General features: G+C 40.1%; 1 protein-coding gene across 2 annotated transcripts in view; it reads left to right on the top strand.

The window, feature by feature from the left end:
• The window catches only part of LOC137265662 (transient receptor potential cation channel subfamily M member-like 2), a 33,900-nt gene that overhangs the window by 18,016 nt on the left and 3,559 nt on the right, over positions 1-12,325 (top strand). Inside the window, exons 17-26 of one of the 2 annotated variants that reach the window (XM_067801094.1) lie at positions 103-180; positions 1,030-1,164; positions 2,323-2,451; positions 3,027-3,272; positions 5,645-5,819; positions 7,077-7,233; positions 8,296-8,474; positions 10,175-10,307; positions 11,220-11,484; positions 12,169-12,189. In XM_067801094.1, coding sequence (XP_067657195.1) covers positions 103-180; positions 1,030-1,164; positions 2,323-2,451; positions 3,027-3,272; positions 5,645-5,819; positions 7,077-7,233; positions 8,296-8,474; positions 10,175-10,307; positions 11,220-11,484; positions 12,169-12,189 — 1,518 coding nt within the window. The remainder of the gene's footprint in view (positions 1-102; positions 181-1,029; positions 1,165-2,322; positions 2,452-3,026; positions 3,273-5,644; positions 5,820-7,076; positions 7,234-8,295; positions 8,475-10,174; positions 10,308-11,219; positions 11,485-12,168; positions 12,190-12,325) is intronic. The other variant, XM_067801095.1, reaches the window with a different exon arrangement.

The following is a 12,325-nucleotide window of genomic DNA, read 5'->3' as shown; positions in this document are numbered from 1 at the left end:
TGGCGTTATGAGCAAATTTAACCATTTTGCTTCCACCTCTGCCCCAGAGCAAACAATTGCTGATGGTATATCTTTCCTCAAGTATCTCTGTATATGTTCCAGGCTTTCCTGTCCTCCGTGGCCTGCCAAGACTCCATCAACACGACATGGAAACATGGCATCTTATCCAACTGGAAATACGTAAGTCTGCCCTGCCTTTTACCTTGATCTATACAGTCAGAGTGATGTGAAGCTACAGTCCATCTTGTTTCGTAACCTTTTGTCATTATTGACCTAACCATCTCAAAGTGCCATGGCTCTGCTGAGTTATCTCCCTTAGATATGTAAACAAAGTGTTTAGGTGGTTTGAACCTTGTTTCATTCCATGTTATTTTTCTACGTTTGTGTGTATGGGTGAATGACCAGGGATTTGTTCACTTTCGGTTCTGCTCACATATACTGATGACAACAAGACCACTTATATAGAGTTGAGCTTCCTGCCACATGGGTATGCTCTAACTACGTACAACAAATGGACATTATTACCCCAGATAACCCAAGCTGTGCTAGAATGTTGATAGTCAACTGATTTATCCCAAGGGTACCCATTTTCTGCTGGGTGAACAGACTCAGTTTTGAACAACTTACTTGATTGAGGGTGAAACCATTTGTGTGTCCTTCATTGTGGACAGGATAGACGTCCTAGAAACTCGAAGGAGTCAAGCTGCCAAAAACAGTCCCATGATCAGCATTTCTTAGCCTAAGCCAAGTTGTGACCTTGTATGAGACCAGACACATCATCTCATACCAAGCTGAAACATTGTGGCATAATGTATAGACTGTTCAAAACATAACCAGTTGTAAACACTTAAGCTATTCTACTCTTTTCAACAATGTTTGACAAGTTGCTCTCTGCAACTGTGATGGAAGGGTGACATTTTTGAATTCATAATTTTTTTGTGTCATAATATCCCTAACAATTATTCAGATTTCAGGTTTTGATATTCTAAATGAATCTCAAGTTGATTATGTTTTTTAATCATTTTTTAGGTTTTTTATGGTATTGTGTTCCCTCCCTGTATCTACTTCGTGGAGGTGGCCAAGATGGGAGAGAGTCGACTCACCATTTTCCAGAAGCTTCTCACCTTCTACACAGCACCAATGACTAAGTTTGGGTGTTATACGGTAAGACTATTGAAACATACGTGTTTATAAATGCCAGTTTGTATATCGTTGGTTTGGTGTCCTCTGGTAGAAATGTCATTGTATGTTTTATGTTGTTATGTACAAATTCCTTTGTTTTGAGTATTGACTTATGTGATACACATTCTTAGTGATAGGAATTTTGTTTCAGTTTTGTTGATGCACGCATGTCTTCATGGTAAGAGATAGAAATGTGAATATAAATTACCCCATGAAACGCTTCTCCATACATATGCTTGCTTGTGAATCATTATGCAGATGTGTTATCAAACATTCCTGGCAATATCTGAATGCATGCTTGTAATCACTGATCAGGTGTCCTACCTAGTGTTCCTGACAATGTCTGAATGTATGTTTGTCATCATTGAACTGATGTCCTCCCTGGTGTTCCTGGCAATGTCTAAATGTATGCGTGTAATCAATCAACATGTGTCCTTCCTGGCATTCCTGGCAATATCTAAATGTATGCTTGAAATCACTGATTAGGTGTCCTACCTGGCATTGCTGACAATGTCTAAATGCATGCTTTTAATCACTGACCAGATGTCCTACCCTGCAATATCTGAATGTATGCATGCAATCACTGATAAGATGTCCTACTTGTCATTCCTGGCAATATCTAAATGTATGCTTGTAATCACTGACCAGTTGTCCTAGCTGGTGTTCCTGGCAATGTCTAAATGCATGCTTGTAATCAATCAACAGATGTCCTTCCTGGCGTTCCTGGCAATGTCTAAATGTATGCTTGTAATCACTGACCAGTTGTCCTAGCTGGTGTTCCTGGCAATGTCTAAATTTATGCTTGTAATCAATCAACAGATGTCCTTCCTGGTGTTCCTGGCAATATCTAAATGTATGCTCGTAATCACTGACCAGTTGTCCTAGCTGGTGTTCCTGGCAGTGTCTAAATGTATGCTTGTAATCAATCAACAGATGTCCTTCCTGGCGTTCCTGGCAATATCTAAATGTATGCTTGTAATCACTGACAAGTTGTCCTACCTGGTGTACCTGGCAAAATCTGAATGCATGCTTTTAATCACTGATCAGATGTCCTACCTTGCAATATCTGAATGTATGCTTGTAGTCACTGACCAAGTGTTCCTGGCAATATCTAAATGTATGCTTGTAATCAATCAACAGATGTCCTACCTGGCGTTCCTGGGCCTGTTCTCTTTTCTGGTTTTGGTGGACTTCAAAGCTTCCCCCAGCTATGTGGAGTGGATCTGCATTCTCTGGACGCTGTCTTTCCTCACTGGGGAAACACATGCTGTGAGTAGTAACCAGCAGTGGCTTTAGTATATGTATTGTACATTTAGAATACAAAGGACTGATTAGTTTTAATTGTCATTTCAAATGCTTGTGTCCGTGATCCCAGCATACAACCTTATCAGTGTGAAAGAGTCAGTTTCAAAACTAGTTGCTGTTACTGGCAAGCAAGGAAAAGTTGAGCACCGGCCTGACAATTGACTCGCATTAGCATGTATGAGTGCCGCTTCTTGTGCTTCTCATTGTGAGCAAAGGGTCCCCAGGATTCCTGCAATCAAATGTCGTGCAGTGGGTGAAGAAAGCCTACACTTGCCTACATCTGCTTTTCCTTTCACAAACCAAATGGCTTTGCTTATTGACAGTTGCAAATGCGTTCATGGCGCCGGTCCAACTTATCCTTGTTTGCCAGTATCATCAGTTTATCCTTTATGTTAGTGACCTTTTCCTTGTGCTTTCTGATATTCACGATATCTCTGCAGCAGCTCAAAATGATAAACTTGTTCCTGTCGATAAACTGCAGTTGCTATAAGTCAGTATTACTTACATTTATGACTTAACAAGTGACCTTGACATTGCAGTTCCTGATGTTCCCGATCCCAACGTTCAAGGGCAAGTTGAGAGACTGGTTCAGTCTCCTGGACAAGTTGGATCTCTGCAACCTCCTCTTGGTATTCGTTGGGTTTGGCATACGCTGGCACCATGATTTGTTCTTCAGTGCCAAGATGATCTACTGTTTCAATGTGATTATCTTCTACCTGCGCATTCTGAAGGTGTACACAGCCCACAGCCAACTTGGACCTAAGTTGTTCATGATCATGAGAATGGTGAATATGTAGTTATTTTCAAACCTTCTTCTGTCACCTGAAATATTGTCATAATGTTTCATGAAATATTGCTGAAAGCAGTTTAAAATTAAGTCACTCACTATTCAAAGGGTAACCTTTGAGTCTGTATTACTGGGGAGTACTTTGAAATGTCAAGTCACATTGGAATCCATTCATAAATTTAATGTAAAAGTTAATAGTTGGCAAATAAAGCAATAAGTACCTTCATCGTGGCCTCAGTAAAATGCTTGATGAGCATTTAGAAGTTGGAAGGTAACATAGCGACGCATGTAATGGATTTACGACTTCTTTAATATTTACAACACAATGTTCTGGGCTGCTTCTTGCCCCTTTATCCATTCACCTGATGAGGGGGCAGGAAATAACCAGAAATTTTGTGTTGTAAATATTAAAGAAGTTGTAAGTCCATACTATACATTGTTTTGCCTCTGTTTTGTCAACAGCTGTCATTTTGTTACTAGACTGTGCTCCAGATTTTACTAGGTGTAACAACATTGTGTCATTCCACAGTTAGTTTATTTTACTGTGTGTAACTATGACTGTGTTGTGTCATTCTGGAGCTAGATTGTGTCATTTGGTGAAGAGGCTGTGTCATTTGGTGAAGAGATTGTGTCATTTTGTGAAGAGATTGTGTCATTTGGTGAAGAGGCTGTGTCATTTGGTGAAGAGGCTGTGTCATTTGGTGAAGAGATTGTGTCATTTGGTGAAGAGGCTGTGTCATTTGGTGAAGAGATTGTGTCATTTGGTGAAGGGGCTGTGTCATTTGGTGAAGAGAGTGTGTCATTTTGTGAAGAGATTGTGTCATTTGGTGAAGAGGGTGTGTCATTTGGTGAAGAGAGTGTGTCATTTGGTGAAGAGGCTGTGTCATTTGGTGAAGAGATTGTGTCATTTGGTGAAGGGGCTGTGTCATTTGGTGAAGAGAGTGTGTCATTTTATGAAGAGCTTGTGTCATTTGGTGAAGAGATTGTGTCATTTGGTGAAGAGACTGTGTCGTTTCCTGAAAAGACTGTGTGATTCTGTAAAAAGACTGTGTCATTTGGTGAAGAGAGTGTGTCATTTTGTGAAGAGATTGTGTCATTTGGTGAAGAGGCTGTGTCATTTGGTGAAGAGATTGTGTCATTTGGTGAAGAGGCTGTGTCATTTGGTGAAGAGATTGTGTCATTTGGTGAAGAGGCTGTGTCATTTGGTGAAGAGGCTGTGTCATTTGGTGAAGAGATTGTGTCATTTGGTGAAGAGGCTGTGTCATTTGGTGAAGAGATTGTGTCATTTGGTGAAGGGGCTGTGTCATTTGGTGAAGAGACTGTGTCATTTTGTGAAGAGATTGTGTCATTTGGTGAAGAGGGTGTGTCATTTGGTGAAGAGAGTGTGTCATTTGGTGAAGAGGCTGTGTCATTTGGTGAAGAGATTGTGTCATTTGGTGAAGGGGCTGTGTCATTTGGTGAAGAGAGTGTGTCATTTGGTGAAGAGATTGTGTCATTTGGTGAAGAGATTGTGTCATTTGGTGAAGAGATTGTGTCGTTTCCTGAATAGACTGTGTGATTCTGTAAAAAGACTGTGTCATTTGGTGAAGAGAGTGTGTCATTTTGTGAAGAGATTGTGTCATTTGGTGAAGAGGCTGTGTCATTTGGTGAAGAGATTGTGTCATTTGGTGAAGAGGCTGTGTCATTTGGTGAAGAGATTGTGTCATTTGGTGAAGAGGCTGTGTCATTTGGTGAAGAGAGTGTGTCATTTGGTGAAGAGATTGTGTCATTTGGTGAAGAGGGTGTGTCATTTGGTGAAGAGAGTGTGTCATTTGGTGAAGAGGCTGTGTCATTTGGTGAAGAGACTGTGTCGTTCCCTGAATAGACTGTGTGATTCTGTAAAAAGACTGTGTCGTTTGGTGAAAAGACTGTGTGTTTCTGTGTAAGGAGTGTGTCATTTGGCGAATAGACTGTGTCATTACCTGAAAAGACTGTGTCATTTTGTGAATAGACAATGTCATTTGGTGAATAGACTGTGTGATTCTGTGAAAAGACTCTGTCATTTGGTGAATAGTCTGTGTCATTTTGTGAATAAACTGTATCATTTTGTGATTGGACTGTGTCGTTTTGTGAATAGACTGTGTCATTTGGTGAATAGACTGTGTCATTCAGTGAATAGACTATATCATTTTGTGAAAAGACTGTGGCCACTTTCTGTGACTGGGAAGTACCATTCTTTAACAAGACTTGGCACTGTCTGACTATGTTTTGTCATTTGGAACTTCATTGTTTTAATCTGAGACTCATTCTAGCCTTCACATTGTATCATTCCGTAGTCTGATTGTGTCATTCTGGGGCCTGTAAATGTGTTGTGTGTTTGTGGTGTTACAGCTTGAGGAACTGGTGCTGTTTGTCATGATCCTGGTGGTGTTCTTGTTGGCATATGGCGTGGCCAGCCAGGGCCTGCTTTATCCACAACGTAAAGGTGACACTGTCATCCTGAAGGACATTGTCTTCTACCCTTACTGGCAGCTGTATGGAGAGATCTTCTTGGAAGAAATTGAAAGTGAGTTGACTGTGAAGTGATGGGTTGATTCTGACTCAGTCTAAATGAAGTACCTTAGTCTTCATACTGCAGAATTCATTTGATGCAGACTCAGCAAGCACCTAACAAGAGACGGTCATAAACTGGGAGGATACTTACTCATGCCTTCAGCATGCACAGTCTGTATTGTTACTCATGATATCAACCACTGGTTTGTCTATCTTTGACTTTGTTATTTACAGGAGCAGGAATAGATTCTATGTATGTATTGTGTGAGTGACAATAAACAAAAAAACAAAAAAACCAAAAAAAACAGAAGGCTGCAAATTTTTCAAGTCTGATCCAAGCAAACCCGTGATTGATATCATGAGCAGCAATTCACATAGCTGTCTCTCGAAGAACCAGTTCACACAGTTTCAAAATCCTGTCACCTTGTACAACATATGTTTCTAGGAACTGATACTAACACAGAATCATCAGGTGGTTTGGGGACAGAGGGTATCCTAGTGGTTAAAGTGTTTTGCTCATCATGGCGAAGAACTGGGTTCGATTCCCCACATGGGTTCATTGTGTTAAGCCTATTGTGGTGTCCCGTGCTGTGATTTGCTGGAATATTTGCTAAGAGTGGTATAAAACTAAACTTACTCACCCACCATGTAATTCCAGGCTGCTAGTTCAGGTCCATGTTCCGGTTAATGTTGGCTCAAATTCAGCACTGCAGGCTATTGCAGTCTGACTGTTAAACAACATTCACCAACAACCCAACAATAGTTCTTTAATCTGTACTTTATGGACTGTTCATAATTTATTGTTAGGGAGATGATGGGGTTGGAGTGATCCATTATGTTTGGTGAACTGGGGTAGGGTAGGGGGTGGAGGTTCAGCAATTTTGTACACAAGTGCTATGATGGGGGGTGGGGGATAGAGTTATGTTTAAGATTAATGGGAAGGAGGAGGTGTATGTGTGTGTTGTAGAGGTAGGGGGAGTGAAATGGGGGTGGGTGGGGGTCATTGATTTTGTACATTCTTATGTACATGGCACGAAGGCTTACTTTGTACATACAACGGGAGGTGTCAGTTACATTGTACATACTTTCCTGTAAAAATCAACTCTCTCTCTTTCTCTCTCTCTCTCACACACATACACACATACACACACACACTCAAACACACACATGAAATATATACTACAACCATAAACCTTTGGCTTAAGCATGTTTCTATCCATTGTCAGTGAGGAAGATTTGATATATGTGGTATGTGTTATTACATTTACAGCTGATCAGACTTGTATGGCTGCTCTGCAGAACATGACGACAGTGACACCCTTCAACAACACATGTCGGACATCCAACTGGATGGTGCCCATTCTACTGGCAATATATCTGTCTGTTGGCAACATTCTACTACTCAACCTGCTCATTGCCATCTTCAGGTAACTTATAGCAGGGTGGTGGGTTAGCCATCATCAGGTAACTTATAGCAGGGTGGTGGGTTAGCCATCATCAGGTAACTTATAGCAGGGTGGTGGGTTAGCCATCATCAGGTAACTTATAGCAGGGTGGTAGGTTGGCCATCTTCAGGTAACTTATAGCGTTGTGGTGGGTTAACCATCTTCAGGTAACTTATAGCAGGGTGGTAGGTTAGCCATCTTCAGGTAACTTATAGCAGGGTGGTGGGTTAGCCATCTTCAAATAATTTATAGCAGGGTGGTGGGATACCAAAAAATAAGGGAACTGATGAAACGACAACAGTGTTTTTTGCCATCTGTGAATCTAAGGCAAAACCGTGACTCATCTGAGAACATGGTGGCGCAAAGCCTGTCCTTGATGCTGCCTAGCCCATGCCAAACTTTGGCACCTATGGTGAGCTGTAAGTCTAACACCCCTAGCCTGCTTTCAGACGGGCTTGACAAAGCCAGTTTTTAACGCTTGAGTGAGAAGTTCGTCAATCAGTGAGTGTACAGAATTCCCTATTGATGGCAGGGACTGATTTGAACGTATTGTGTAGGAGGGCGTAGAACCATACTCTATAAGTAAGTCAGTGATGGGATTCATTTGTGATGGTTGTCAACTGCTAGGCACAATTTCCACATCACAATCTCCAGCTCTCAGTTTGCTAACGTGTAAATTCCATGATGGTTCTTTCCGATGTGCAGTCACTCATGTGTTTCACTCATGTGTTTGACACAGTGGAAGAGTTCCAGCTCTCTTTGACACATATCCCAATTGAATAGATCGATGCTCATGCTGTTGGTCACTGTATTGTCTAGTCCAAACTCAATAATTTAGGCATTGCCATCATTGCTGATTGTGGCGTAAAACTCAACTCACTCACTCACTCTAACGTGTAACTCTCATGTGTTTCAGTCATGTGTTTGACACAGTGGAAGAGTTCCAGCTCTCTTTGACACATATCCCAATTGAGTAGATCGATGCTCATGCTGTTGGTCACTGTATTGTCACTCACTCTAACGTGTAACTCTCATGTGTTTCAGTCACGTGTTCGACACAGTGGAGCAGAACTCGATCGAGATCTGGAAGTTTCAGATGTACTACCTTGTGATGGAGTACGACATCAAGTCCAGCATAATACCTCCGTTCAACATCGTCAAGCACGCATACTACCTCTTCAAGTGGATATTCAGGAAAACATGTTGCAAGAAGAAAACGGAAAGTATGTGATAGAAATGTCTTTGCTTCACCAACACTGACTTATTCAGAGTTGTCTGTGATGTGATTTTCAATTGATGCTCTGTGATATACTGAACAGCAAAAGAAATGCAACTCTCACATAAACATGAATACTTCATTTTGCAAGATTTCATTTCTCTGATAATTTCGTTTCTTTTGCTCTTCAGTACTTTTGTTTAGTCACTTATTATTCCTTGTCACAATATGGCGGAAATATTGCTGATGCGATGTAACATTTTAGCTCACTTATTATTCCATCAAGGGTAGACTTCAATAATTTGGGCCATTATATAACAAAAACAACAGGTGTGTACGATGTGTTTACGTTTACTTGACATTGTCACACATGAATAAACATGTTCCTTTTTTATACGGAGAACAAAGAGTTAAGTGCCAGCCTATTTCAAAACTGAGATGTGAGACACTGAACTATTTGGGAAGACCAGTCCATATTTAGAAAAGGTTCAACTGTTTTAGGGATGTCATAATCATTTGTATTTACAATTAAAGGAAATATTGTTAGAGGTATGATGACACTGCTTTTTAAATCAAAATAACTATTCCTGTTGTGCTTACACAACACTATCAAATTTATGTTTCACTTGTTAAAAGTGACAATCATCTGACCATGTAACAGTCATTCCTGATTTTCACTTTTCAAAAGAAGGTAATGTTTTTGAGGAAAACAAAATGCACATTTACCAAAAGCGCATGCATCCTGTTGAAAGTAAAAGATGATTTACATTATGGTTTTGTATTTAAACTAAAAGTACTAAGGCAAATTTTGATAGCTCGTTTTTTCTGAAAGATTTCCTAAGTGCCAGTCTATATTTTTGCAAAATATGCTGGATGGCGCTTAACTTTTTATTCATGATATATTAGCCACTCAAATGCTGCCTTAGTTGACAGTGACTTTATTTATACAACAACTCTCCAATGGACAAGGTGACGCTTTACTGGAGTTAAAGATTTAGTATGCCTTGTTGAACTTTAATGAATATGGCAACTGTTTTATGGAACGAACAGTTTTTCAGTTGATACATGGCAGGCAGTGGGGTAGCAGGGTTGTTCACACATTCACCTGTATCACTGAAGACCCACGTTTGATTCATCACAGGGTTACAATCAGTGTGTGAAAAAGCCACTAGCCTGCTAGCTCATGCCTATTAAAAATCATTTGGGTCAGTAATTCAGCACAGTCACTGATGCGACTGGCTCATGAATTTTCATGGGGTCATTTTGTAATTATGTCAATCTCTCTGACTTGTTAAATTAAACTACACTTTTAAATTATGCAAGATTGTGGAATGTTCATCATATTAGCAACTTAATGATTAAATCCATGTCATACTGACTGTATCTTATTCTCATCCATTTTTGTAATCTTTTGCTTACATTCAAATTTCTGCCGGTAAATTATTTTGTAAGCTAGTAACTTTCAGACATCAGTGGCCTTATTGGCTAGCAAAATGTGAAAACTGTTTCACATACTGGGTACAATGTGTGAGACCTATTTCTAGTGACCCATGTCGTGATATTGCTGTAATATTGCTAAAAGCAGTATAAAAATGAAACACACTCACTCACTCATTGACACAGTCCACAATGATTAATATACAGATTTCTTGATTTCCTGATAGGTAGAATGATTATTTATCTACAACTTTATCTAACACTATTCAGCACAGCAATACCTTCAGAGGCATCTGACATACCTGCAGCTGTTTGAGAAAGAGATGATGGCCAACTACCTCCGCCATGAGAAGGCCAGCGAGTCCAACACCCTAGAAACCAAGGTGCAGAACCTACAGAAGAGGTGAGTCGTGTCTTCAGTGACATCACCAAGGTCAGCTTGGCCCCCAGCCACCTCCTGCTTGTCATAAAAGATGAGCGGTGGAGTAGCTTTGTGGTCAAGCATGAACATATCAAGATGAAGACCTGGGTTTGATTCTGTACAATGGTACAATGTGTGAAGCCCGTCCCTGGTGTCCCTGCCATGATAATGCAGGAATATTGCTAAATTGGACTAAAACACAACTCACTCACTCTCTTTAAAACTAAAACGGGATAGGAGGGTCCCTGAACTGTCTGTTATCCTGAACATGTTTTGTAGCTGGTTAATTATTATAGTGTTAAACAATATGTGACTTCCCACTTTCTAAATCATTGGAAGGTGTGGTAGCCTAGTGGTTAAAGTGTTCTCTTGTCTCACAAAGACCCAGGTTTGATACTCGACATAGGTGCAATGTGTGAAGCCCATTTCTGGTGTCCTTTGCCATGATAGTGCTGGAATACTCCTAAAAGCAGCGTAAAACTAAAAGCGGTGTCACTCCATGAAATCCTGAGTTTTGAAAACTGAAGTGTTTTCTATAAAAACCAACAAAGATCTTCTTGTCTACAATGATACATGCTTCCTTCACTTCTCAAGATGGTCATAGCGCATTGTACAAGAGAGATATGAAGTCATAGCACATTGTACAAGAGGGATATGAAGTCATAGCACATTGTACATGAGGAATATGAAGTCATAGCACATTGTACAAGAGGGATATGAAGTCATAGCACATTGTACAAGAGGGATATGAAGTCATAGCACATTGTAAAAGAGGGATATGAAGTCATAGCACATTGTACAAGAGGGATATGAACACTAAAGCAAGGAAATGCCAGAGTGACCCATAAATCAGAATAATCTGTGTTTACAGTTTATAAATAATTCCCATTTCAGAGTTGATGAATTGACCAAGTTGATTGAGGATGAACTCATAGCAGAACAACATGCTTTTGGCGTAGAAGCTACAACACTTGGGCAAACACAGACCTTGCCTCCGCCTGTGAAGGAACAAGAGAAAGAGAAGAAAGTATCAAGATGGCCATCCATCAAAAGAATCCTAAAGCTGCGGGATGATGAACAGAGGTTAAAGGATGGGTTCAACATCGATAACCTTTACGCAGAGGCACCCGAAGACCTTTACAACAAGAATAAGTTAGAGGTGAGTGTTGTAGATTAAATGGTTGGTTTTGTTTAATGCTGCACTCAGCAATATTCAAGCTGTATGGTGGCGATGCGTAAATAATGGAATCTTGACCAGACATGCCAGTGCTCAACAGTAAGAGCATCGATTTATGCGACTGGGATATGGTAACCAGTAGCAACCAATTGTGACAGGTAGTGTCACGATTATGACTCTTACTTAGTGTGACAATTATGACTCTTGGTGTGACAATTATGACTCCCAGGTAGTGTGACAGTTATGACTCCCAGGTAGTCACAGTGACTGTTCTGACTCCGACTCCCATACTTGAACACTGCAAGCTTCCATTAAAAGAATCTTGAAACTTTTCACACAAGCCCCTACATGGAGTGAAATGTATGTCCTTGGTGTAAGCTGTTTGGTGTTTAATCATAGTGAGCAAGGATATAGTTTTCAACTGACATACTCTTTGCCACATGAACTTACATTTGTTTGTTCGTCAGATCGGTTCAAGATTGTAATCTAAGAATTAAAAAAACTCCCCCCTCCTTATCCTTTTCAGACAGATGGACAAACGGTTGGACACAGACAGACACATCAAACATTTGTGTAGCTTTATGATGCTATTACTTTTCAAATCCTCATGATTCCGATAATGATATTACATTCTATATGCTCCAATCATTGTCATATCAATTTCAGGGTGAAATGTCAAGGAACAAGGTGATCGTCACATTTTTGTTTGTCTGATAACCTTTTGTGCAACATGTCACTATCACAGATAACAGTATAAATAATGTACAAGTTGAGCATGTTATAAATATATACAATATATTTTAGAATTACACCTGATCAGGGA

The sequence above is a fragment of the Haliotis asinina genome, chromosome 15 (genome assembly GCF_037392515.1).
Source record: "Haliotis asinina isolate JCU_RB_2024 chromosome 15, JCU_Hal_asi_v2, whole genome shotgun sequence".
Classification (NCBI taxonomy): Eukaryota; Metazoa; Mollusca; class Gastropoda; order Lepetellida; family Haliotidae; genus Haliotis; species Haliotis asinina.
The sequence above is the reverse complement of the archived record's forward strand: the minus strand, read 5'-3'. Positions and strand labels throughout refer to the sequence as shown.